The 25,438-nt window shown below is 41.8% G+C and overlaps 1 protein-coding gene across 4 annotated transcripts in view; it reads right to left on the reverse strand.

The window, feature by feature from the left end:
* Positions 1-25,438, reverse strand: part of EPN2 (epsin 2) — a 118,859-nt gene that overhangs the window by 37,629 nt on the left and 55,792 nt on the right. For 2 of the 4 annotated variants that reach the window (XM_075546775.1, XM_075546776.1), the window contains 5 exons: positions 15,436-16,210; positions 13,485-13,655; positions 7,092-7,204; positions 1,280-1,372; positions 376-553 (listed from right to left, as the gene is read on the reverse strand). In XM_075546775.1, coding sequence (XP_075402890.1) covers positions 376-553; positions 1,280-1,372; positions 7,092-7,204; positions 13,485-13,655; positions 15,436-16,123 — 1,243 coding nt within the window. In that variant the 5' untranslated portion in view covers positions 16,124-16,210. The remainder of the gene's footprint in view (positions 1-375; positions 554-1,279; positions 1,373-7,091; positions 7,205-13,484; positions 13,656-15,435; positions 16,211-25,438) is intronic. The other 2 variants (XM_075546777.1, XM_075546778.1) reach the window with 2 other exon arrangements.

Consider the following 25,438-nt stretch of genomic DNA (forward strand, 5'->3'; position numbering starts at 1 on the left):
TAATTTGGCATATGTTTCATGCCATAGCTCCTTAGACTACGTTGCTGAGGAAACTTAGAAGCCTAAGAGAGTTGAAACATGGCTGGGAAAAGGGACAAGTCTTTTCTGATGCACACAGGAAGCAGAGAATAAGAATTTCCTTTACCAAAGCAGAACCATCGGACACAGAAAGAGATGGAGTGCTGTGCACAGTTCCCAAGAAAGAAGGGCTCACTCTGTTGACAATACTGACTATGCCTGGAGAGCACTGAGAATTCATCACAATTAACCCAACCAGGACCTCACTTCAGCCTATTAAAAAAGAAAAAAGAGCTCTTCATGCCACTCCTCACCAAGCCAGCAGGCAGTCTCAGAGGAAAAACCAAGGGATCTTACCGAATGATGGCCAGGGGTCCGAGGTGCTTGCTGAGATCGCAGGCACACCCCAAGGGTTGGTCTGGCTAGCTGTAGGTACCATGCCCCAAGCCTCTGCTTTCTGGCTCATAGGGACTGAATTGGGGAGAGCATCCATTAACTCCAACAGAGTAGTCTGCTGTGGGTGGGAACTGTACTTCTGAGGAAAAAAAGAAGACAGATTTTTTTTTTATTGCTTCCAAACACAAACCCACTGCTATCAAGTCAATTCAGGTACATAGAGACCGTGTAGGACAAAGCAGGACTGCCCCATAGGGTTTCCAAAGGTATAATCTTTATGGCAGCAGACTGGCAACATCTTTCTCTCAAGGAGTGTCTAGTGGGTTTGAAATGATCATGCAGTTAGCTAGCTGTTGAACACGTAACCACTATGCCATCGGGGTTCACTTACATTATTACAATCACAACAAAACTCCATATGTTTGTCATAACTATTCACCAAACCTCTTAATTACAGGAATATCCCATATCATATCACATGTGGAACTGGGTCATTAAGTATCTCTTGGTTAATGGATAGAATGTGAACCCAAATAACCGGGTCCACTGTTTGTGACTACCTGCTGAGGTGGGTAGGGGTTGGAGTATTGTGAACCCAAGTGACCAGGCCCACTGCCCATTCCCATCTGTCTTAGGGAGTGTAAGATGTAGAATTGATCAGGGGTCGGGATGTGGGCAAGTCATAGTACTCAGACATGTTTTGAGCTATATCCTCACCTTATTCTTGCTACCACAGACACCCAGGGCATTTTTTACATGAAGAGACAAATCTGCACTTTGGAAACACTCTGAACATCACAATGTGCTATAGGACTGCGATGAGGCATTTCCACAGCAACATTTCTCTAACCAATGAAGCTCTTACCTCTTTATTTTTTGGACCTTTAACTGTGTCTCTTCGACTTTCTTCGAGTGCCATCTGTAATCTGAGGTCATCCCCCCGTCTGAGGCGTTCTTCCTGCAGAGGGAAACTAAAACTTGAAGCTGATTTTTTTTTCAAGTAATAGATTATATTATTGTATTGTGGTTGTTGAGAATATAACAGCAAAGCACACACCAATTCAGCAAGTGCAACATGTACAACCCAGTGACAGTGATTAGGTTCTGCAAGTAGCACAACCATTCTCACCCTCCTTTTCTGAATTATTCCTCCATTAACATAATCTCACTGCTCTCAAGGCGTCCAAAGAGACCTCTCAAATTGCTATGGTCAATAAGATCCCATCCAGTTCTTTAGAAAAGCACAATTCTCAAGGCAGATATCCTTTTTTTAAAAAAATCAGTTTTATGAGCACTTCATCCACATGTCAATAATCCAATCATATCAAGAAGAGTTGTACAACGGTCATCATATTCAATTCTAAAACATTTCCTTCTTCCTTGTAGTCACTGTTATTCATGTATTTTTTTTTCTACTTGTGACAAGAATATACAGGACAAAACATTCTCCGATTCCACAACTTCTACATGTGTAATTCAGTGTCATCGATTAGACTCTTCATGTTGTCCAACCATTATTGATATCCTTTCCCAAATTATTCTACCACCACTGACAGACAACTTAATGCCCCTTATGTAAAATCTTTTTCCCTATGGTAACCATTGGTCAAGTATGATTTCTATTTTTTCCCATGGTTTTCTTTGTTTTTTTTTTTAAATCATTTTACTGGGGGCTTGTACAATGCTTCTCACAATCCATAAATACATCTATTGTGTCAAGTACATTTGTTGCCATCATCATCATTCTCAAAACATTTGCTTTCTACTTGAGCCCTTGGTATCCGTTCCTCACTTTTTCCCCTCCCTCCCCACTACCCCTCACATATTGTATGTTTCCATAGTTAAAACAATTTTAAAATGAGTTGCCTAATCACAATCAGTTCTAGTGCTCTCTTACCCCTCCCACATTCACTGTTTGCCCCCCAAATCCCCTCACCTTCCATAACTCCCAATCCCCCGACTCCTATGAACCATTGCATCAGTTATATCTCTATGCATCTACTCCTGTACTTCACAAACTTGGAAACCCAACTGTGAGAGGTAGGTTTGTTGTGCCAACATGGCTAATGAACACATGTAAGATTAATTGAAGGGCAGAGAGATAAATGGCTCGGCGAGCCTCGCCTCTCTCCCTCTCTTGCTCTTTGATCATCGGACCAGTGTGTGGCTGTCTTGCTTGTTCTGTGCCTCCATTTGAAAGCTACACTACCTGTGGGACACCAAACCTGTGGACTGTGTCGCTGTAACTTGAGGTTCCTTCAAGACTTGCTTTGTCACACTACTGGAATGCGCATCTCTTGTGCAAGGGACTGTCGGACCCTGTCATCTGGCTGACTGCTGGTGACCTGCCTTGCTGTTTGCTGCCTGGGGCTGGACAGCCTGAATTGCTCTACAGAGGCCCTCAAGACTTGGAGGACTGCCAGTGTACTAGCTGTCTCATGGAAGTGAGTTTCACTGAGCCATTTGTACTGCTTTATAGATTAATTGTTTATTTCTTATGTTCTCTATCTATATAAATATATATAAAATTATTAGTGTCCTGGTTTTGTTTCTCTAGAGAACCCTGTCTAACACACCAACAGAAACAATAGAAAGCAAAATAAAGTGGTATGGCCCGAATAACAATGATATAAAGATAAAAATACAAATAATGAGTAAGAAAGAAAGAGCACCTTTTGTAACAAAAGTTGTAAGAGCCCCCAATAAAATGATCTAAAAAAACCAAAACAAAGAGTACCTTCAATACTTAGGAAGGCAGGGAACAAATTCTTGTCATGGAATAAGCAAGAAATACTTGAGCCTAAAACAAATTCAGGTTGGGTCAAGAGGGAGGTCAAAGGACCAGTATCAAGTTTGATCAAGTTGACAATGCTCTTTGTCTGATAGTAAAGCTGTTGGAGATCCTTGCCTGAGGCTAGAGAGGAAGGGCAGATAATCCTTACTAATTAAATTGACTATTGTTTGGTCTTTAAAAGACTTCAGGGGCTATTTTTAGTTTACAAATTTAGAATTATCTCAGGGCAGTAGTTTCAAGGATCCATTCAGCCCCTCCATTGCCACCCCTAATCAATTTTCTAGCAGCCAGGTTGGATTCCCTGGGGACACTGGGCATGGAGAACTAGTGGTTATTCAGGGGTTGTCGGGCAGGAGCTCTTCCCTAAGGAGCCTAACAGAGGAGAGATACCTTACCACCCCCAGCCAGTTGTTTCACCTACTCTTAGTAGTGGATCTTCTGCTGCTGGACGGTCTATGAGTTCTGGCCAATGGCCTTGCCACAGACACTGTACACTGCAGGCAAAAGACTGCCCAACTGTGTGGGTGGACAGGTGCTAGAAGTGGGAATAGACTCAGAGGACCTTACCATAGTAGTAACATTCATAGAACTTCCTGCCTGTGGACACGCTGGGTGCTAATGAGCACAATGTTCTAGATAAAGGCTTTGCCACATTGGTTATCTTTGTACAGCCACTAGTGCCATACCGGGTTGGAGTTCTGGGTATAGGCCTAGTCATACTCACCACAATTTTAGAGTTTCTTGTTATTGTGTATGTGCTGGTGCCACATGAAGTGGGAGCTGTAGGTGAAGGCCTTATTGTACTGGTCCATTCATAGGGTTTCTTGCTTATGTGGATGTGCTAGTGCTTCAATAGCAACACGTTATGCCTGAAGTGCTTGTCAGTCACCGTATGGTATGGTATCCCACCCTACACACTTGTGGTCCCCTAAGTCAATGCCCAGGTCAAAGAAGCTACCCAGCGCAGCCTACTTGAGACTGCTGCCACCTGGGCTCTTATTCCTGCAGGAGCCGTCCCCTGACAGACAGCCTGCAGAGGCCCCTCCAAACTGGCCTCTAGTCCCAAAGCTGCCCCAACACCTAGCTCACCAAAGGGCCTTCAGCAGGTTCTACAGCACCGGGTCCTCTTCTACCCCTACCCCAGGAATGTCTGCCTGGGGAGATGGTGGTGCCTTCTTGACTTCCTGGATATCTTGGTGATCTAGGGCCTCCTCTACTGGTGGCTGGGAAAACAACTCAGGACCAGGATGGATGTGAGTCATGCTGATGATCATGGAAGTGAAGCAGGCCTTTATGGTGGTAGAGGGATTCACACGGTGTCCCTGGTGATGAAAGCCTGGCAGGAGGCAGGGTCGAAGAGGACTCCTGATTATTCCCTATGACTGCTGAATGTGTGTATACTTGGGACTCCCAGCCCCACTATCTGAACAGAAGTGAGGGTCTCGGGGTAGAAATACTTTCAGCTCATAGGGCTGCAGACTGTTGCTCTAAGCCCAGGCTTGACCCCTGCCACTACGAAAAGCCTAAAATAGAAGTAGCAACAAACACTCCTTTACTCCCTCTACCCAGCTGGGAGCCCTATGCCCGTGGAGAAGGGCATGATCATGAAGCATAGCAAGCCATGTGACTTCAGATATTATGTGACTTGGATGTTGTGCCAATACAACCTTATATATACTGTACATACTCGTGGATAAGCCGAGTTTTTCAGCACAAAAAATGTGCTGAAAAACTGGGGTTCGGCTTATACACGGGTCAGTGGCACCCCAGCGAGGTGTAACATCTTGCGGGTGATTGCCGTTCCTCCGCTGTTCATTCAAAGTCCCGCTGACACCGCAGGGCTTTGAATGTTTGTTTACTCACATCTAACCAATCAGAGCCGTCTTATGAAGTGGTTGGCTCCAATTTGCAGAAGCACCTGTAGTGATTCACTTATGCCGGCAGCTGAACTGGTAAGGATGTGTCTGTGGCTGCGCTCCATCTCTCCCCTGTGGTCTCTGTGTTAATTCACATCCTGCATTTCCCACCCTAGGCTTATACTCGAGTCCATCAGTTTTTCTCGTTTCCCAGGTAATAATTAGGTACCTCGGCTTATACTCGGGTCGGCTTATATTCGAGTATATACAGTATATGGTGTTCAAACGACGTCCAAAGTATACAATGTCCTATTTCACAGAACATATGGTGGATGTTAAGTGATACAGACCTGTATGAATGTACATATGTGTGTGTCACAGTTTTCAATTCAATTTTTAACAGATAGACACCTTTTGATTAATTAATCAGCTATGCAACCCTTAGCTTCAATTTTCTTTAAATCAGTATTAAAGGAAATCCAGTGCTCCAAAAGCAGTCACTCCTTTTATCCTCCCTACCACATGGGTAACCATGAATAAATGTTGATCCCTCAATATGTGGCTGTTTTTCTCTTGCGCATAGTGAAGTTTGAAGCTGATTTTAATGTAATACTACTGCTACACAAAACAAAGCAACTCTGGCCAGCAATAGGAAATATAACACTATATTCTGAATGACCTCAAAGGAATAATTGAAGAACAACTTATAAAACAATATTACTTTGAAGTAGGGAATATTTGTGCAGCCCCCCAATAACCCTCATTAAGGAGATTCTTTCCTCTGTGGGTCACATTAGATTTCAACACCCTTTTTAACAGGCACCAAGCACACTGAAATAGGCACAACCACACAGGGACAGAACATTAAACATTTTTTTCTCACATTAAAAAAGGCTTCATTGTTCTTTCTAATGATAAAATCAATATGCTTTCCAATCAAACACAAAATCAGACGACCCAGAAAGAATGAGGAGGATAAGAATAAACGTTCCACCTCCTACTGCACAGGAGCCCAGCAAGCTCTGACTTACAATCAATTATTTACACACGTTCCTATTCATAAATGTTGTATTAAAAAGAACACATAAAGATGACTGACTGACTGAAAGGAATTGGATCATCTGTGTGGGCCCTAGATCTTCCAGAGAGTACTGTCCTATGCATCTGTATGCACAGACTAGAGGACTAGGTAACTTTTCTGCCTGGGGACAGAGAGGACGTCATTGAAGCTGTGTCCTATGGTTGCATTTTAGCTTATTTCCCATCATAAATAGACAAGTAATGCGAGAAAAAAATTTTGCCCATAATCCCCTAATAATATTCTTTGGACACCAGCACCCAAATGAGAGCAGATTCAATATTAAGCTTGATTCTGCATATCTTTTTCATCAAGTTCGGTGAACATAAACCTGATAATGGCAGCTAGTATGAAGGATGGTTTCAGAAAGGAATTTTAATTTCTCCTCTACTCCCATTAAAAGTCATCTATGTTTATTAAAGAAGAACTGGGAAGCAAAAAAACAGTTAATATTACTTCCATCATCAGAATACTAGCACTTAAAAAAAAACAAAACCTTTTCTTCTTTCTTGCTAGCTTTTTTCCAGGGGTTCTGAGCATTTTGGGCTCTCCTGTTATATCTCTGCAAATTTCCCTCCTGGGGTAAACCCACCAAACCCCTGCCTTGTAGGACATCCCTCTTTCCTACACATCTACCCAAGGCATTCTGAACCTCAAAAAGGATATGCACACTATTCACAAAGTGGCCAGAATGCTGGCCATGGTGGCAAAAAGGTTTCTGGGAAGTCCTTTTGACTGGTTTGTTCCCTGGACAGTGACTTCCACCAAAACTTTTCCTAAATGTCTTGGCTCCCTTCCTGAGGGAGGGCAGTGGATGGCAACCAGTAGTAAAATGAAGTCTCAGCTTGGCACCATATCTAAAATGTCTTAAAGACAAGGGGTTATATGTCGTCCTCCCTGTAGCCCGCCCCTCTGTGCCCAAGGACCAATAACCACATTAGGCACTAACCTGCTCAGCCACTTCTCTGCTCATGGCCAGTGCCAGCTGCAACTGTAACTCCTCTTCTCCGCTGGTCTGGGGCCGAGCTTGCTCCAACTCAGAAGTCACCCGTGGGGAAGTGGCTGTGGGAGAAACAAGACAAAATCACGCAGTGCAAGACAGTGTCAACACAAACTTCATCAAATAACATCCCACTGCCATTGCAAACTAATAGGCCTGTCAACAGGTTAGCAAAAAAGGAAAAAGTTCGCTTAAGAGGGTTAACCAGAAGTAAGAAGTGGTTTTATCACAACATAAACCACACAGTAATGGCAGCAAGACAGTTGCCTTCCAGCACCAGTCTTCAGGGGATCACAACCTGTATCTTCACAACACATTTGTACGGTTTCAATGATATGCATTAATTGTTTTAAAAGACTGCAAAGGTACTGTATATACTTGAGTATATACTTGAGTATAAACTGACCCGAATATCAACTGAGGCGCCTAAATTTACCACAAAGACAGCATTTAAAAATGTGCTTGAAAACTCAGCTTATATACAAGTATATACAGTATTTCTTGAAAAGCTAGACAAACCCAGATATTTGTCAGCCAAGCACTGCTTGAGATGCCCAGCATTTTAAAAACCTCACGTTGCTATCTCTTCATATGAAAAATGAAGCTCAAACCCTTCTGTGGAAATTTCTACAAAAACTTATTTTTTAAGTAGCACTATACATTTACTAGGAGCCCTGGGGTACGGTGGTTATAAGTTGGGCTGCAATCTCTATGGTCAGTAGTTTGAAATCACTAGGAGCTCCAAGGAAGACTAGGCTTTCTACTCCCATAAACAGTTATAGTCTTGGAAACCCACAGGGGATGCTATGAGTCAGCATTGACACGATAGCAGTGAGTTTGGTTTGGGTACATTTACTGTAAGACACATATACAGATAATTTTGTTCTAAAGATTTATCTGACTTTAACACAAGTATCTCCTGAAAAGATAGTTTCTATTGATGGGATGAAATGTGAATTCCTAACTGATGTAACAAACCCAGATGAAAGACCTCATAAAGGATTCTTAAAGAAACACATGTGAAGCCTGCTGAACATCCCACCCCCCACACCTACCCACACCTGCAATAAGAGAATGCCAAGTTCCCATCCACAGAGAGGACATGTGGCCCAAGAAGCCTAGATGCCTTCAGAAATTATACAGAAACTTTGGGAACATGTGCCTGAGTATGTACTCCACCATCCCAAGAGAAGGCCTACTGAGCTCTACAGTTCTCGGAGGGGGTGGGGTGGGGTGAGGTGACAGGGTATATAATTTGGGACCATTGCTATAGGCAAATGTGGGCTCTGTTCTTCCTCTGGGCCTTAATGCATACAGTCTCCTCCCCTCACATGGCTTTTCCTCAAGTCCTACAGTGGAGGAACCCAACCAACTCTTCCTGGGGAGAAACCCAACCTCTCCATTAAGGTCAGGTCAGCTGTCAGTCACTCTTCCTTGCCACACTCATACCATGAGGGGCACATAACCTACGCATACTTTCAAGCTCCATCTGTCCTCAGTGTTGAGCAGAGAAGCTACCAGTGCATACACAGAGTGCATACATAAGGATGGGCAGATGGGAGAATTTAATTTCTGGCTCATGGGAAGTTGTTTTAAAATGTTCTCATTCTATATTAATTTACCTCCTTTTATGAGTCTACTCTAGCAAACCTAAGTATCAGGATCTTACTCCACTTCTACCTAAATTTCAAATCAAATCTAATTCTGCTCCTCAGAATTAGCAAACTGAATAGACTTGTTCCAAAAGAGTCCCCAAGGTTATGAATCTTCAAGGAAGCACAATGTGTTAGTCTGGGTAGACTACAGAAACATATTCATAGAGACACATATGTGTATAAGAAAGAGGATTGGATGGGCCAATTGGCGAATGCAACATACAGGCATGAAGCAGGGAACCAGTAGAAAGGTCTGAGGGGCTGGCCTCAATCCCAGCTACATGGACAGTCGCCTCTCCCCCCAGAAGAATTTACTTCAGAGAACAGCACTGAAGATACAGCTCAGGGAGAGGGACATGCCTGATCAGAGAACATGAGAATAAATGAAGGGAGAGGAATAGAGAATGGAGCACATCCTGGACCACCAAGCCTTAAGGATGATATCCCCACTCAGAGCAGTCAATGCACAAAGAAGACCATATGGCTGGCCCCAATATGAAACATCCCTCACTGACCCAGGAGACACAACATCCCTCACTGACCCATAACCCTACAGGGGACAACACTAGAGACACAATATCAGAATTGTGCCTGATCTGACCCTACCACACCGAGGCGCGCAACAGAACAGCGAGGGGAGCAGAGCAAGAAAGTCCTGAGTGAATACCAAAAATAGGCTTTGGGGCCAGGGCGTTGCACCCCATCAGACTCGACTGGAAAACACTCCTAAAAGTCAGCAAACAGATCTTGAACTATTTACAGATTTCTCTTTTTTATGTCATTGGTTTTTTGTTGTTTTGTTTTCTTGTTTTGCTCTGTCTTGTTTTTTATGCATATTATTATCTCTGCAGGTCTATCTAGGTAAGACAGGCCGGATAAACAATCTGGAGGAGAAAACAACTGGACCGATGGTTCTGGGGGCACATGGGAGAGGAGGATGTGGGGGAAAGGAAGTGGTGTTAGCCAATCCAGTGACAAGGGAACAACAAGTGATCCAAAATCAGTAGCAAGGAGGGTGTAAGAGGCCTGGTAGGAATTGATCAAAGGCGATATAACCGAGAGGAATTACTGAAACCCAAATGAAGGCTGAGCATGATAGTGGGACAAGAGGAAAGTAAAAGGAAATAGAGGAAAGAACTAGGAGGTCTAAATACAGGCATGTACATAGGTAAATATATTTATATATGAGGATGGGGAACCAGATCTATGTGCATGTATTTATAGGTTTAGTATTAAAGTAGCAGACAGACATTGGGCCTCCACTCATCTATTCCCTCAATGCAAGAACACTCTGTTCTATTAAATTGGCACCGCATGATGCTCACCTTCCCGACATGAGTGCTGAAGACAAATGTGTGCATAAGCAAAGGTGGTGAAGAAAGCTGATGGTGCCAGGCTATCAAAAGATATAGCATCTGGGGTCTTAAAGGTTTGAAGGTAAACAAGCGACCACTTAACTTAGATGCAACAGAGCCCACATAGAAGAAGCACACCTGCCTGTGTGATCACGAGGTGATATCTATCAGGTATCGGGCATCAAAGGTCAAAAAATAATATCATTGTGAGTGAGGGGGAGTGCAGAGTGGGGACCCAAAGCCCATTTGTAGGCAACTGGACATCCCCTTAATGAAGGGTTGCGGAGAGGTGACGAGCCAGTCAGGGTGCAGTATAGCAACGATGAAAGATACTACTTACCTCTAGTTCTTAATTGCTTCCTCCCTTCGCCCCTCTCGCCCCCCATTATGATCCCAATTCTACCTTACTAACCCAGCTAGAACAGAGGATGTACTCTGGTACAGATAGGACAGATGATTCCTTCAGGATCAGTGGTGAGTGGCGATACTGGGAGGGTGGAGGGAAGGTGGGGTAGAAAGAGGGAACTGATTACAAGGATCTACATATAGCCTCTTCCCTGGGGGATGGACAACAGAAAAGTGGGAGAAAGGAGACATCGGAACGTGTAAGATATGATAAAATAATAATTTATAAATTATTAAGGGTTTATGAGGGCAACTGGCCCCACCTTTGTCTACTACGTCAAAGGCTCCAGCCGGACAACTGAGACTCAAAGAGGCTTTCTGTAACCTAGAAATAGAGCACCCTCTTTAAAAATAACTCTACGGGACAAAATGAAGGAGGAACCAGAATGAAGAGGTTAACAGCAAGGACATCAACCAGAAGGCCAGCACTGAACTAAGGCCATGGAACTAGAGATGATAGGAGAATTCTAAAGTCAGATCCCCAAGTGCCATTTTGGGGAATGTAGCACAGAGAGGACAAGTACAGAATGTTGCAAGAGGGCAACCTCCCCAAGGTGACCATGGTCCCAGTCCCAAGCTGCTCTCCTGTGAGTACATCTATAATGTAGGGTCATGGTTTACAACTGCCAGCACCAGCACCATAACAGACTGTATAAAACCAAAATCTGGGGTAGGCCTAAGTTTCGGTCTCAGGTTCCTGGTCACTGAGACATTTCCTGTTCCAAACTGACCAATGGGATGCATCGCCTGATTACCTAACCAGTGAAATTCAAGCAACAACCTGCCACTGATTGACCAATCGAGGAGGCACGTGTGAAACTACTCACCAACCACCACTGGACATCGCTGGCACCCGAAGCTCCTCCAATGAATTCAAGAAACATCGACATGGGACTTCCCCCGTTTCCCTCATCCTATAAAAGCTAGGCTACCAAGGCACTCGGGCTGATTCCCTTTGGATACTGGGTCCCCGCTGTACCGGGCAGTGGAGGGAGGTAAGCCCTAACTCAAGGTAGCAAATAAACTCCTTTTGCTGTTTTTGCATCTCAACTGGTAGTGATTATTCCGTGTGCCCAAGGTGAGCTCGCCTTCCTTTCCTGAATCTAACAATACCACATGATGCCACATGCTAAGTCTAAGTCCTACTTCTCCTAGTCTAGCCAGTTGGGATCCTTGTCTGTGGGGCCTAAGATCTAGGTGTGGTCATAACAGACATCTTGCATCCCTCAGGTGCATCTTCCAAATGATTGCCATCATTCTGACTTTTCTGCACTATATTCCATGTCAAGGCAGGTCAGTCAGTGTGTATCTATTACTTATTTACTTAATTTACATCCAACATTTAGTTAGAAGTCAATAAAGACCAGAGGAAAAGCCTAGGCCAGGCTTTTCATATGGAAGCCAGCTATCATATGGAAAAGCATGAGGTGTGGAGAGGAACACACATATTCAACCTGTCATTCATAAAATCTGACATCAGAAAACACAAGTCCTCCAAACCTAGCTGGGACAAAAGACTCCATTAGAGAAAATAACCCTTAATTCATACTGCAGAACTGAGTAAGAGGAGAAGTCTATGTGGGCTTATACTTGAAAAACTCCACAGATATGTGTGCACATGAGATTAAGGTCTTGCAAAAGGAGTAGGACCTTTTTCCGGGCCTCCTGACGCTGTGGTATCTTCCCTAAGGCACAGCAGAACACACAGATAAATGAAGCCTGGTGAGGAAAGCTGGGCTGTCTGCCTTCCAGGTCCTACTCTTAAAATGTGAATTCCCAACAGATGAGATGGAGGTCAAGGGAACTCAAAGCTAACCACTGAGACTCAACCAGACCTCAGCCAGTCACAAAATGGTCAGAACATGAGAAAAATAAAGAACAGGTACTTCTGTGACCACTGGGAAACTGCCAGAACCATTCCCTGAGTATCTGGTGAGAAGATTGGGATGGATGCCTGTGGGTAGGCTTTCAAACATGCTTTGACCATTTACATTCTTTACAGTGCAAAACTAGTCCTGTTATGTTTCCTAAGATCAATATAAAATAAATCAAAATTCTGTAAACTATTAAAGGGCATGCAGGAAAATACTCCAAAGCTAAAGATAGGAATCAAGCAAATAACCAAGTCAAACAAGATACAATATTAATGAGGCTTAAATGAACAAATGTTTCCAAGATTGAGTGAGATAGCACCTTATCAGGGGCAGCCACTCAACAGAGCCCATCCCGTCAAAGTGGAAGATCAGAGTCCACCAGTGACCACATACAGACCATACTGCGAACATGTTTTAGTAAACTGCAGTGAAAATCTGTTTTTAGTTTAACCTGCAGCATGCGGAAGTCTCGGACAAAGATACATTTTTAATTAGTCAAAAGAGAAGGCCCTTTTTTTAGTTAACCACTGAATGGAGTGTCTACAAACAACTCAAGCTTGACTTGCATTACAGCTAACTCTCTGTTAACCACGGTGATGGGGGTTTTAGGAAGGACACCAGATGACTGGGAAGCAAAACCATCTCATTTTATTCTCAGAAGGCATATATTACCACAATGGAAACTTTGGCCTCCAAAGAGGATGCATCAAGGATCTATCTTCGGCTTGTCTAGTACATGAAATTTAGAGCACACATCTCTGATTCAAGAAGTCATGTGGTCTGATACACCACTGTCACATTTGTCTTGGCAGAGAGTAGACCCCACCAATTTTTTAGGGTCCTGGGGCCCCCTTTTTATCCAAGTAGCAGTTCTTCTACTGCCCCTTCAGTAGAAGTTATAGCAGATGACATGTGACCCAGAATGAGGAGCATAGTTAGAAAGTCTGTGAACCCAGAATGAGGAAGGTAGAGAGTTGGCTGTGCTGGCCTGGCACACACTCCAAGCAGATTGCACATCATTTTGGGGACAAAAAAAGCAAACCGCCATCCCACCTTGGGTAACATGGTCACAAGAGAGGCAAGGCTGGGACCAATCCCCATTTGGGTAGGCAGCTAACCCCAGGTGCTGCAGGAAAGGATGGTACTGGCTCAGCCGCGGCAGCTCCTCACTCTGACCCAGTGGGGTACCTGTGCGGTGCTGGGGGCACAGTGAGGTCTCAGGTGCTGTGGGAAAGGAAGAACACACACACACACACACACACACACACGAGAAAGACAAAGAGAGAGAAACAGAGACCATTAGAGGAACACAACAGTCTCTTCAAACAGAGTGTATACAGGGGACAGTCTTCTCTAATGCCTGCTGCCCTTACAACACCTAGGCAAAACCTACCTGCCGAAACACACAGCTAGATTTGAGGTCTGACGGGTCTAGGGCACCCTGAATTATAACCAGAGCAGCATCACATGGCCCAAGGGAACCTCAGTAGGAGCTGTGACCACAAGTTCTTATCTAGACTCCAGACTGCTGTACCAGGATACGCCACAAACTTTATGACATGTGCTGCTACATTAGCTGCTTCTCTGTAGCCTCTGAGTTTCTGAGAATAATGAGTGTGAAAGACATTTGAAGTGATGAGGCACTCCACCTCATCATACATACCCAAAGGGACCCCCTTCCTGGAAGGAGGTGAGGGAGTGAAGGGAAAGTCACTGAGATAAATAGGACAATTTCACTTCTTAAAAAATCTTTATTCTTTGATTCAACTTACAGGCGGGAGGAGGGGTGTGGAGGGACATGGGACAAGAAAACATTAACTTTAGAACAATTTACAATTCCTAGGGGCAAAAAAAAAGTTTGACTTTAATATGCAAATCATCTACTTGAATCATTTCTCAAAATATCAGTGCTCCTGGTATAATGTCAAATTGAAACGAGCCCCAAGCTGGAAGCATTAGGAACTAGTCTGGTAACAGAACTTCTGAATAATTAAGCAGGGGCCAATAGGGCAAACTACAAGCAACCTCCTTTAAAAAACTTTTTCCTGTACATGAAGCCTTACTGACTCCAAAAATAAATGGTGTGGGGAATCTACATTTTAGTTCAACTACAATAAATTCAGCACCACTAAACCTCGCAGGTGGCTATGGCCACTCATGCCCAGAGTACAGGTTGCTCTGTGAAGTAGGATTGCTTTCCATTTTTTAAATTTCTCTGAGTCAACAGCCACAATGCTCAATGTACCTCACAGAAACTTGCTGTCAGTCTCTGAACTCCACTTCTATTCCCTGAAATCTCTTCTGAATGCTGTTGAGTTAAGCAAAGGTCCAAAGAAATCTGATATTAAAAAAAAAAAAAAAAAAGACATCACAGCTTACCCAATGCAGACCCAGCCATGCAACCACACCAGCAAGTGCTCTCATGTGCTTTTTAAAGAGGGACTTGAGGGCTTGGTTTTTTTTTTTTTTTGTGGGGGGGTGGGGTTTATGCTAGACAGAGATACTTCTGCTGACTATCCTCTGTGCTGTTGAAGTAAAATAACATAGAGGCATTCAGGAGACCTGTAGCCCAATCATGAGAAAGACATTTAATACAAGATTAAAGAATCAATATCATCAAGAAAGTAGTCATTTCTGCCTAGCTATCAAAATAGTTAATCCCCAAATGCTTATATAGCAAAGACGGCCACTCTGTTCCAGATCCCTCCTCAGATCCCTCTAGATGCCAGTTCTGTGGCTCTTAACCATGGAGGGCACAAGCTCCTATCCACACATACTGAATCAAGTCCACAATGCAGCCCAGGACATTTAGAATTACCCAGCAAGTTCAGTAAATAGTATGAAGACCTTTTCATTACCATATCTTCATTTAGCCCAAGGGCTATGTTTCTAGACTCTAAAAACTCTGCAGAGGCTGTATCCCTCAGCCCAGAGTACTCTGTCACCTGTGGTCCTGAACGACTGCGGTGCTCTAGTAAGGGGTAGGGACTTTACAAGTACTCACATCCATGGTAGGAAGCTGGAGAGCCCCCAGCCTTGCCATACTCCTGTTCCGAGTAGCTGGTAGAGAGGTTGGGCTGGCTGGAGCCACGACCAAAAGTAATCTGATTGCTGCCAGTGCCTGTGGCAACCTGAGCCATGCGCTCTTTGGTTTTGAGAGCTTGGGCCCTTTCAGCCTTCAGTCTTTCCTCATCCTTGAGGAGAGTCACCAGCTGCTTAGACTTCTCACGCACATTGATGCCCTGGTCCTTGCCATCCCTGTCAATGTACTGGAAGTCCTTCAGGGTCTGGATGGCAAAGATATTCTCACGGCACTGCTGAGCCACCCGCTCAGAGCCTGTCTTGATTAGATAGTCCAACAGCGTGAGTGCCTTATACACATGTCTCCAGTTCTTGCCATGATCATTGAGCCGCTTCCACACCATGCTCATGATCTCTGAGAAGGCCACAACATTGTAGGTGAGGTCTGCAATCTCTGTCATCAGGGAACTGGATGGGCCCCATGGGTCGTTGGAGGTTGCTTCCCGGACTTTTATTTCAGCTTCTGAATAATTGTTCACAATGTTCTTCATCTGTCGTCTGATAGATGAAGTTGTCATTTTTATTTTCCCGATTCCAAATTTAAAGCTCTCCAAAGCAAATTTCCTTCTTATCTTCAGTAAACTCACAAAGGATTTTAGTCTACAAAGCATCCGTTTTTGTAATTAACCTGGAGTTGGACCCCTGAACAATCATTTCTTCTTCTGGAACCGTGAAGTTGGGAAACTGAAAGCCATGACCTAAAGAAAGAAAGAGAAATGCTTTATTGTGACTTGAGATCCCTAGGCAGGAAAATAAGTGGGTTCAGACATCTTTGAGGAGAGCAGGTTTTGAGGTATGAAAGAAATTATGTCCTTTCAACGTTAAGATTTAAAACGAAGATTAAGCTTTTGGAAGAAAAGAAGTAAACATCATTGACTATTGTTCTATTTCCAAAACACATGTACTAAAATTACCATTTTGGTGTTATATTTCTTGTGCCTGGAAAATAATCAAAACACTGGGAAAAGTCAATCTTGCCATTTTAAGTTATACACGTATGGGCAAGAAAGCCTGTCACTTCAGATACAGTAATTCCTTGTTATCCTGGTTCCAGGACCGCTTCTACCCCAACTCTCACAAAGATATATCAAAATCTTTAGATGCTTAAATCACATATAAAATGGTGCATTGTTTGTATATGACCTACATCTACACACAACAATCACCTCTAGATTACTTATAATATTTAATACACTGTCTTAGCCCTTGAGGGATTTTGACTTTTTTTTTCTCCCTGAATATTTTGATCCAGTTGGTCAAATCGCCAGACATGGAATGAACACAATGGAAAGCCACCTGTGGATCTTAACCAAAAATACCTATCTATCCTTTTAAAAGTATTTATTATATTGGCTTTAGTCCACCATGCCCAAGGATTTTTTCTTGAGCACCACTTTTCTCTGACCTTTCAGTTTAAGAATGTATAAAGATTCCTGACTGCTCTCTTAGAGCAACACTAAAGATCTCTACTTGACTTCCAAAAAGTAATACAACTGTAAAATAGTTGACCCAAGCTAATACAACCTCAACAATAATTCAGTTCTAGTCTAGCCTTCTCACTCGGAGAACACTGAGACTCAAAGCTAAATACATGTTAACAAGTTCACCAAGGCCTACATATCAAGTATATTCATTCTTCCCTTCCTTTGATGTGAAACACTTAATGAGCAAGAATGTGGTCTACAAATGGTCTTGCAAAGCTCTTTCCCCTATACTCAGTATATCCCAGCCAGCATTTGGCCGCCACAGCTTTGCACTGAGTATATGGACTGTACATGCTAGTGTTGGGTTTGAAAGTGATACCCAGAGGTATCACATTGGTAAATTATTTGGGAGTTCTAGGAATACTCAACAATTTTCCCATATAAATCAGTGGTACTTTCATGTTTGCTTTCTGCCATTTCAATTTAGGAAAGGTTTCTTAGAACCTCTATAATTCTGGATAGCAGGAGGAACCTATAATGAGAATGTTGATATGTTGTGACAAATGTAACAAAGCTCACTGAACAATTTGAATACTCTCTGCTTTGGAATGTATTCCAACTCACTGTGATTCCATGGAACTGTGAGGAACTGCCTCTGTGTTCCCAAACTGTTTATTCATCTTTCTGCACAAGCCTCATCTTCAGAACAATGTGTATAGAAATTGTTAAATAGAAATCTAACTTGCTATATAAACTTTTGTCCAAAGCACAAAGAAATATAATAAATAAAATGGGTTAACTAAAAATAAAAGAACCATTCCCTTTACATTAGCATCAAAAAATATAAAATAGTCGTGTTCTTTGTTGTTATGTTCCATCAAGTTATTTTCTAACCCACAGTGACCCTATACAAAACACAACAAAACACTGGGCCATCCTCACCATTGTTCCTGTGCTTGAACCCAATTTTGCAGCCAGTGTCAATCCATATCTCAGACTATCATCCCCTTTTTAGCTGCTCCTCTACTTTACCAAGCATGATGTTCTTTCCAGAGATGTCTTTCTTCTGACAAGTGCAAAGTAATTAAGGCGAAGTTTGTCATCCTTGTCTCTAAGAAGTACTATGGCAATGCTTCTTCCAAGGCAGATTTATTTGTTCTTTTGGCCATCCATGGTACTTTCAATATTCGTCAGCAGTACAATGAATCTTCTTCAGTCTTCTTTATTCAATGTACAACTTTCATAGTCATATGAGATTGAAAATGCCAAGATGTATGTCAGGCACACTCAATACTCAAGTAAACTCCCAACTTTTTACAACATAAAAGAGGTCTTGAGCAGATCACCTAATACAATACTATTTTTAATCTCTTGACTGCTGCTTCCATGAGCATTGATTGTGGATTCAAGCAAGACAAAATCCTTGACAACTTCAATCCTTTCTCCATTTAACCTGATATTTGTCCAGATGTGAAGATTTTGGTCTTTACATTGAGTTGTAATTCACACTGAAGGCTGCAGTCCTCGATCTTCATCAGGAAATGCTTCAAGTCCTTCTCACTTTGAGCAAGCAAAGTTGTGTCATCTATATTCGAGTATCACAAGTTGCTAATAAGCCTTCCTCCAATGTTAACACTGAGCTCTTCTTCATATAACCCAGATTTAATGATGACCTGCTCAACATAGAGATTGAGCTAGTATGATGAGAGGAAACAACTCAGTCACACACCTTTCCTGACTTAGACCATGTGGTATTCCCTTGTTTTGTCTCTTGATCCATGTACATTTTCACAAGAGCACAGTGAAGTGTTCTGGAATTCCCATTCTTCTCAAGGACATCCATAGTTTGTTATGATCCACATTGTCAAATGATTTCGCACAGTCATTTGTAAGCATCATTCAGGTACTCTCTGCCTTCAGCCAAGATCTATCAGACATCAGCAATGACATCCTATGTTCCACACCCTGTTCTGAATCCAACCTGAATCTCTTGGTAGCTCCTTGTCCACGTACTGCCGTAATTCTTCTTGGATGATCTTCAGCATAATTTTATTTGTACATACTATCAATGATGTGGTTCTATAATTTGAGCATTCTGCTAGATCACCGTTATTTAAAATGGGTATAAATATGAATGTCTTCCAGTAGTTGGTCAAGCGCCGTCTCTCACATTTCCTGGCATAGGCAAGTAAGTGCTTCCGGTGCTTCATCAGCTTGCAGAAGCATTTCAGTGGTATTTCATCCATTCCAGAGCCTTGTTTTTAGCTAATGCTTTCAGTGCAGCTTGAACTTCTTTCTTCAGTACCATTGTTTCTTGCTCATATGCTAACTCCTGAAATGGTGGACTGCTGACGAATTCTTTCAGTTAAAATGATTCTGATGCTTCTTATATCATTCAACATTTTGCCCAGGGAATCTTTCAATATTGTAGCTCAGAGCTTCAATTTTTCAAGTTCTTCTGGTTTAAGATATGCTGAGCATGTTCTTCCTTCCTTCTCTAACTTTGTCTTTGCACATTTCATGATAATATTTTACTTTGTCTTCTCAAGCTGCTCTTTGAAATTTTTCTATTCAGTTCTTTGACTTCGTCATTTCATCCACTTGCCTTAGCTACTCTACAATTAAGAGCAAGTTTCATAGTCTCTTCTGACATTCACTTTGATTTTTTTTTAAATGACATTTTGCTTTCTTCATGAATGATATTCCTGGTGTCTTCCCATAGGTCATCAGGTCTTCTGTCATTAGTGCTCAGTGCAACAAATCTGTTCTCAGCTGCTTCTCCATCATCTCTTCCCAAAGAAGTAGTCAATTTTATTTCTGTGTATTCCATCTGGAGAAGTCCATGTGTATAATCTTATGCAAGCTCAAACATAAGAACACTTGTGAGGACAGCACAGGGGCGGACAGCATTTCATTCCCCTCTACATATGGTATCTATGTCTAACTCAACAACACCTAACAACATTATTCAGCCATACATAAAAAAAGAAGTGTTGATAAAAGTTATAACATGGATGAACCACATTAGAAGTTACCAGGGCTTGGCTTGGGCGGGCATGGTTGGAGTTAGAGGATATTACTTAATGTTTACAGGATTGTTTTGAATAATGAAAAATTGGGAAATGGATAGTACTAATGGTTGCATTACCACTGTAAATGTAGTTAATGCCACTAAATTGCTCACATCAAAATGACCAATTTTATGCTATTATGTACAAGAGCATTTCGAAATTTTCATGGAAAAATTCCATTAACTTTCTATTCCATTTTCCTTTGAGCCTTTTGCAGCTCTCTTATTTCAACACAATTAAATTGTTTTAAACATGAAAACTGAGGCCCAGAGGACTATAGAGACTGCTAATGGGTAGGTCTCACCCAAATAGGAAGCATGTGACTCTAGTCACCACCCTGGACAGCCCGCTGTTCACAATTCACACTTCTGTATTCATGAGAGAAATACAGCCAAATACAAGGCTCTCTCATTTAGCACTTACAAAAACCATCATGTTATTAAGTCAGCTGATTGAGATGAGACCCTTCAGCTGGGGCCAGTACTCTGATGCGCTTGCTTCCAGGGCTCACTTTTAGCTCTAGAGCCCATCTAAAAGCATGTGAGACCCTGTGCCCACCCTACTTCCCTTCCCTTCATCTAAATCAATGGTTCTCAACCTTCCTTTCATACAGTTCCTCATGTTGTGGTGACCCCCAACCATAAAATTATTTTTGTCGCTACTTCATAACTGTAATTTTGTTACTGTTATGAATCATAATGTAAATATCTGATATGCAAGATATATTTTCATTGTTACAAATTGAACATAATTAAAGCATAGTGATTAATCACAAAAATATGCTATTATATTTTGTGAAATATTTACTTCTAAATACAAACAAGTGAAATTTTGTCTTGAAGCATGGTGTCACATGGGTAACAGTCTTCATATAATAACAGCAAACTACATTGCTACATTTTGCGAGAATATGAGTAAAAAGCCAACATCAGTGCAAAGGTTGAGATAGCTTCTTTCTCACCAGATCAGAAATTCTCAAGGCAGTCTTTGCAAGAGCACAACAAAGATCATCTTCCACAACAAGTGTACTTCTGTATTTAGACTTGATAAATAACAAGCTGGAAAACCCTGTTTCACAAAGATATGTTGCTGGAAATGGAAGAAGGCATAACATAGTCTCAGACAGAACAGGATATGACTACAAACACTTGATTCAGAAGTTTGTAACTGGCATTGTAGAGAAATCAGTTCTCGCTGCATCGCTGTTAATAAGTTCAGTGAACTCCTCTTATGCTGTCTCAGGAACATCTTCAACTTTGAATGTGAATGGGTTTCTGGCAAGTGCAAATGGGGTGTAAGTAGATTTGGAAAGTCCAATGAAATTTCATCTGCAAGCACGTGCAAATGTTCTTTCACAGAAATTATCGTAATCCTTTTGTCTGGTTCAATGTCATGGTCCTCAAAGAAAGCTGATAAGGTAGGCAACATGTAAATTTTATTTGCACCCATTTTTTTTTTTTTTTTGCCAAAGCTGAAGTTTCATTTGGAATGACAGATAGAGAGAGGAAAGGTGTCTCGGTTTCTAAGACCACTGGAAATATGTTTTCCAATGGTCTAGGCTACCCCTGTGAAAGGGTCATTCAAGCCAAATAATGACAAAGACTGGCAACAGTATATTAATAAATGAACGAATGAACAAAAAGTGTCCCAGTGAGGGGAGTGCCATTCCAATCCTTTGACAGTTGATTTACATGCTCAGGCCACTAAGGCTTTTTCTCTCTCCACGCTAAAATATACCCAGAATTATGCCACCCAGTGAAGTTATAGAATTTAAATCTCATTAGGCAAGGAAATCTACCTTTAGATCCCCGTGATAAGCTCCCCCAAATCCTCAACAATCTGTCATATAACCAAGGACAAATAACTTCTATTCACAGTGACCTACATATTTGATTTCATTAGGCTCTTTATTTACAATACAATGTTTACAGAGACAGGGTAACACATACACACAGGAAAAAAAAATAATACGTTGATTTTTAAGGCGAATTTCTCAGGTTAAAGTGTGAAGCTCATCAGAATCAGATGCATTCAATGGCCAAAGGCCTTCCTTTGTGCCAAGAACCCTGAATTTCCATTTATGATGCCTTTTTACACAGCAAGACTGCTGTCCACCTTGGCAAAAAATATGGTAGAGCTGGAATTTGACCCTAAAGAGGCCCTCGGTGAGGGGGGGGGGGGGAAAGGACTTCCTGAAGAAGAAGAAATACTCCAAATCCAGCTACTCTCCTCTTGTTGCCTTCCTGAAAGCCTTCAGGTGGGCCTGTGTGCTCCTGGGAGATGAGGTGAGACTCAATCAGTTCTCCCACAGCCTCTGGCATTTTTCATGTGGCTGGGAAGGAACTGCATGTGCTCTGAAGGAGCTGCTGCTCTCCTTGGCTGACTCCATTTGCAGAGAACTCTTAATATATCTCTTCAGAAGAAGGAAAAAGTTATATCTAAATTGCAAAGAAGTAAAGGCTATCACAGGTTCTTATCCCACAGTAACAATGGCAACAGCATATCATTTGGGCAGCTGATTACTGGTTTTTTTTTTTAACAATTTATTGGGGCTCATACAATTCTTATCACAGTTCATACATATACATACATCAATTGTATAAAGCACATCTGTACAGTCTTTGCCCTAATCATTTTTTTCTCCTCTTTATTACTGTTTTCTTAAAGTTACAGACAACTGGAATTTTCAGGAACCTGGTTAAAAGTCAAGATCCAGGAACTAGCTACCCAATAGGAAGAAAGCCAGTGTCATCAAGGAAATGTCATCAGGCCATGTTCATTCTCAGTGGTGCTGAGCTATACAACTATATCCAGGCCATTGTGGGTGTGTGCAGAATACTCTTCTGAGTGTTACAGTCATGGGCTTAGATGATTTTTTTCTGTCTATTTGTCCATATAAACCCCATATAAGTTTGTCCATCTATACGTCATCTTCCATTTCCCCAGTCATAACTTCTCCCCTCAACCTCTTGGCTATGTTCCTGTCTCTTCTTTCAGAAAACATCTGCCATGCTCTTCCCTATCAAAAAGAGCGAACCCAAACAACATAACACATATATCCTCTACAACTCAGACTGTGCTTTGTTCTAACTTGTTTTTAATAGTTCATTCTAACTTGTTTTTAATAGTTCATATGCTCTACTTTCCAAACTTTCCTTCTCAAATGGACAATTTTCTTCCTTTTCCATCAACCTACACCAATTTAGGTTCAAAGGGAACTAAAAGGATAATTTGTGATTTTTCTAGGCTTATCACACAAACCTTAGGGTTAAGTTCAATCATTTAAGAACTTCTAGGCCAGATATCATCATGATAGCAATCAAAGCAAAGTGGGAAGATAAACTTACTTAAAATTTTAAACTAGAACTAGGGGGGAAAAACTGGGGGTTGGGAAGAAATTAGTGTCCTAAATTCCATAGTGACAATATAAGGGATGCATGCGATCAGAACATGCTAACAAGTACTAAAAATATCTTTAGAAATCAATTTCTACCATCAGGTATTACTCAGAACTATCTTACAACAAAGATTGTACAATTTAATTACAATTTAACTATTTTAAAATAGAGGCAGCAAACTAACTTTTAATTGGGATTTACCATTCAAGGCAACTCGTTCGCCAAGAGAGCTACAGATGTCTACTGCATTTTCTTAAATGAGATGACCAGAAGATTCTTATCTACCACAATCCTCCTCTACCATCACTTTCGCCCTTAGAAGCCTGTGTATTGTATGTACCAACACTTCTTTATTATGAATATTGATCCTTGTAAAGTCTGAACCCAATAGCCACTCTGAGGAAAGAAAATGTGGCTGTCTGCTTCCACAAAGATCACAGCCTTGAAGAGTGCATGGGACAGTCTTACTGTCCTACAGGGTCACTATGCATAAGAATCAACTCTACATAGAGGTTTTGCTTTTATTAAGAATAAGGATTTCTGAACCATATGAAATAAGCAAAGATAACCACAATCAGTGACAAACTTGCAGAAGTCCCATGGTGGGCTTTGTAGACTTTACTCAGGTCTTCTGAAAAGTACTTAGGAGTCTTGGAGACCCTGCATCAAGAAGGTTCTTCAAATCAAAGAATATTTCATTTCTATTCCAGAAAGGGAATGTATTGCTTTTGCCTGGGTAACATCTACATTCGCTTTCCCAGAAAAGTGTGCTTCATTTTCCTGGAGAAGCTGTCTGGGAGCAGGCCCAGAGCTCAGGTCCAGCCAGTCACCCCAATCACAACAGCCACATTAATGTGAGTCAATAATCAAAGTAGGCCTCCTGAAGACCACACTGGACTTGGCCAAAATTAATGGGAAACAACAATAGTGGTAGAGCTATCACAGGGCCAAAAGTTACCTTAGACAAATTCCAACAAGCAAGAAGGCAAGGAAAGGCACAAGATACAGTACTGCTTGAACCTCTAGGCCCACCAACATCATGCGTCCTCTGAATTTCCCAGGTATATGAGCCAAGGTGGTCTATTGTCACCAACATTAGAATAAGTGTTCGTGTCATGAGTGTCATATACCAGGAGAAGGAGAGATGATGCTCCCCCGAGTCACCTGCTAGGCACATATTATGTGTGGAAACACCAAGCAGGTTCTCTTCTCCCACTTCAAAACTTCAGACACCTTCAGTCAAAGCTTGAGATGATCCACTCTGGTGAAAGAGCTTCCATCAGCAGAGGACAAGTTGAGGAACAAGTCTGGTTCACTTGGAAGTACAATTAGAATTCAAAAGTCACTCGAAAACTAAGAAATTGGTTGAAAATAGATGAAACAGAAACAAGGAACATAGGAAGACTAAATAAAACAAAAATCTTAAGGTGAGGGTGATGTCCCTAGAGGCAAGAATTTTATTAAAATATGCTCCTAGACTCTGTGGAGCTATATAGGGAAATGCCTTTTCTCATGCTCAGGTGAGATGGTGAGACTGTCTGTGGCACGGAAGCACAAGTAGACACATGTCAAAACCTTTGTGTGCTTATTTGCTTCTCTGTGAGCATAAGGGGGAAAGTCATATTTTGAGAAAAGATGGAGCATGTCTGTCAGGGCTCAAATCTCTCAAGAAATCTGGGAAAATGTAGTAAAGTTCAACTACCATGATCAGGGATCAAGACCATTAGAAAATGGCCATAAAGGTCTCACATTCCCCAAGCCTAATGAATCTAGTCACACAATTAACATTGACTATTACAATCCGTCATAATCAATAAATATTAATAAATTGGGATGAAAATCTTCACATTAATATTTGGCAGCCTCATCTAATATTACATATACTTAATTTTTCTAGAAGCAGATGACAGAGAACTGCAGAAAGGAGTGCCCCCACCTTTCCTGTCATATCACACCATGAGAGTCAATTGCCCATCCATCAGACCCTCCTATAAGAGCCTATTCAAAACTCAGAAATAGAAAAGCAAAGATTA

The sequence above is a fragment of the Tenrec ecaudatus genome, chromosome 4 (genome assembly GCF_050624435.1).
Source record: "Tenrec ecaudatus isolate mTenEca1 chromosome 4, mTenEca1.hap1, whole genome shotgun sequence".
In the NCBI taxonomy this organism is placed as follows: domain Eukaryota; kingdom Metazoa; phylum Chordata; class Mammalia; order Afrosoricida; family Tenrecidae; genus Tenrec; species Tenrec ecaudatus.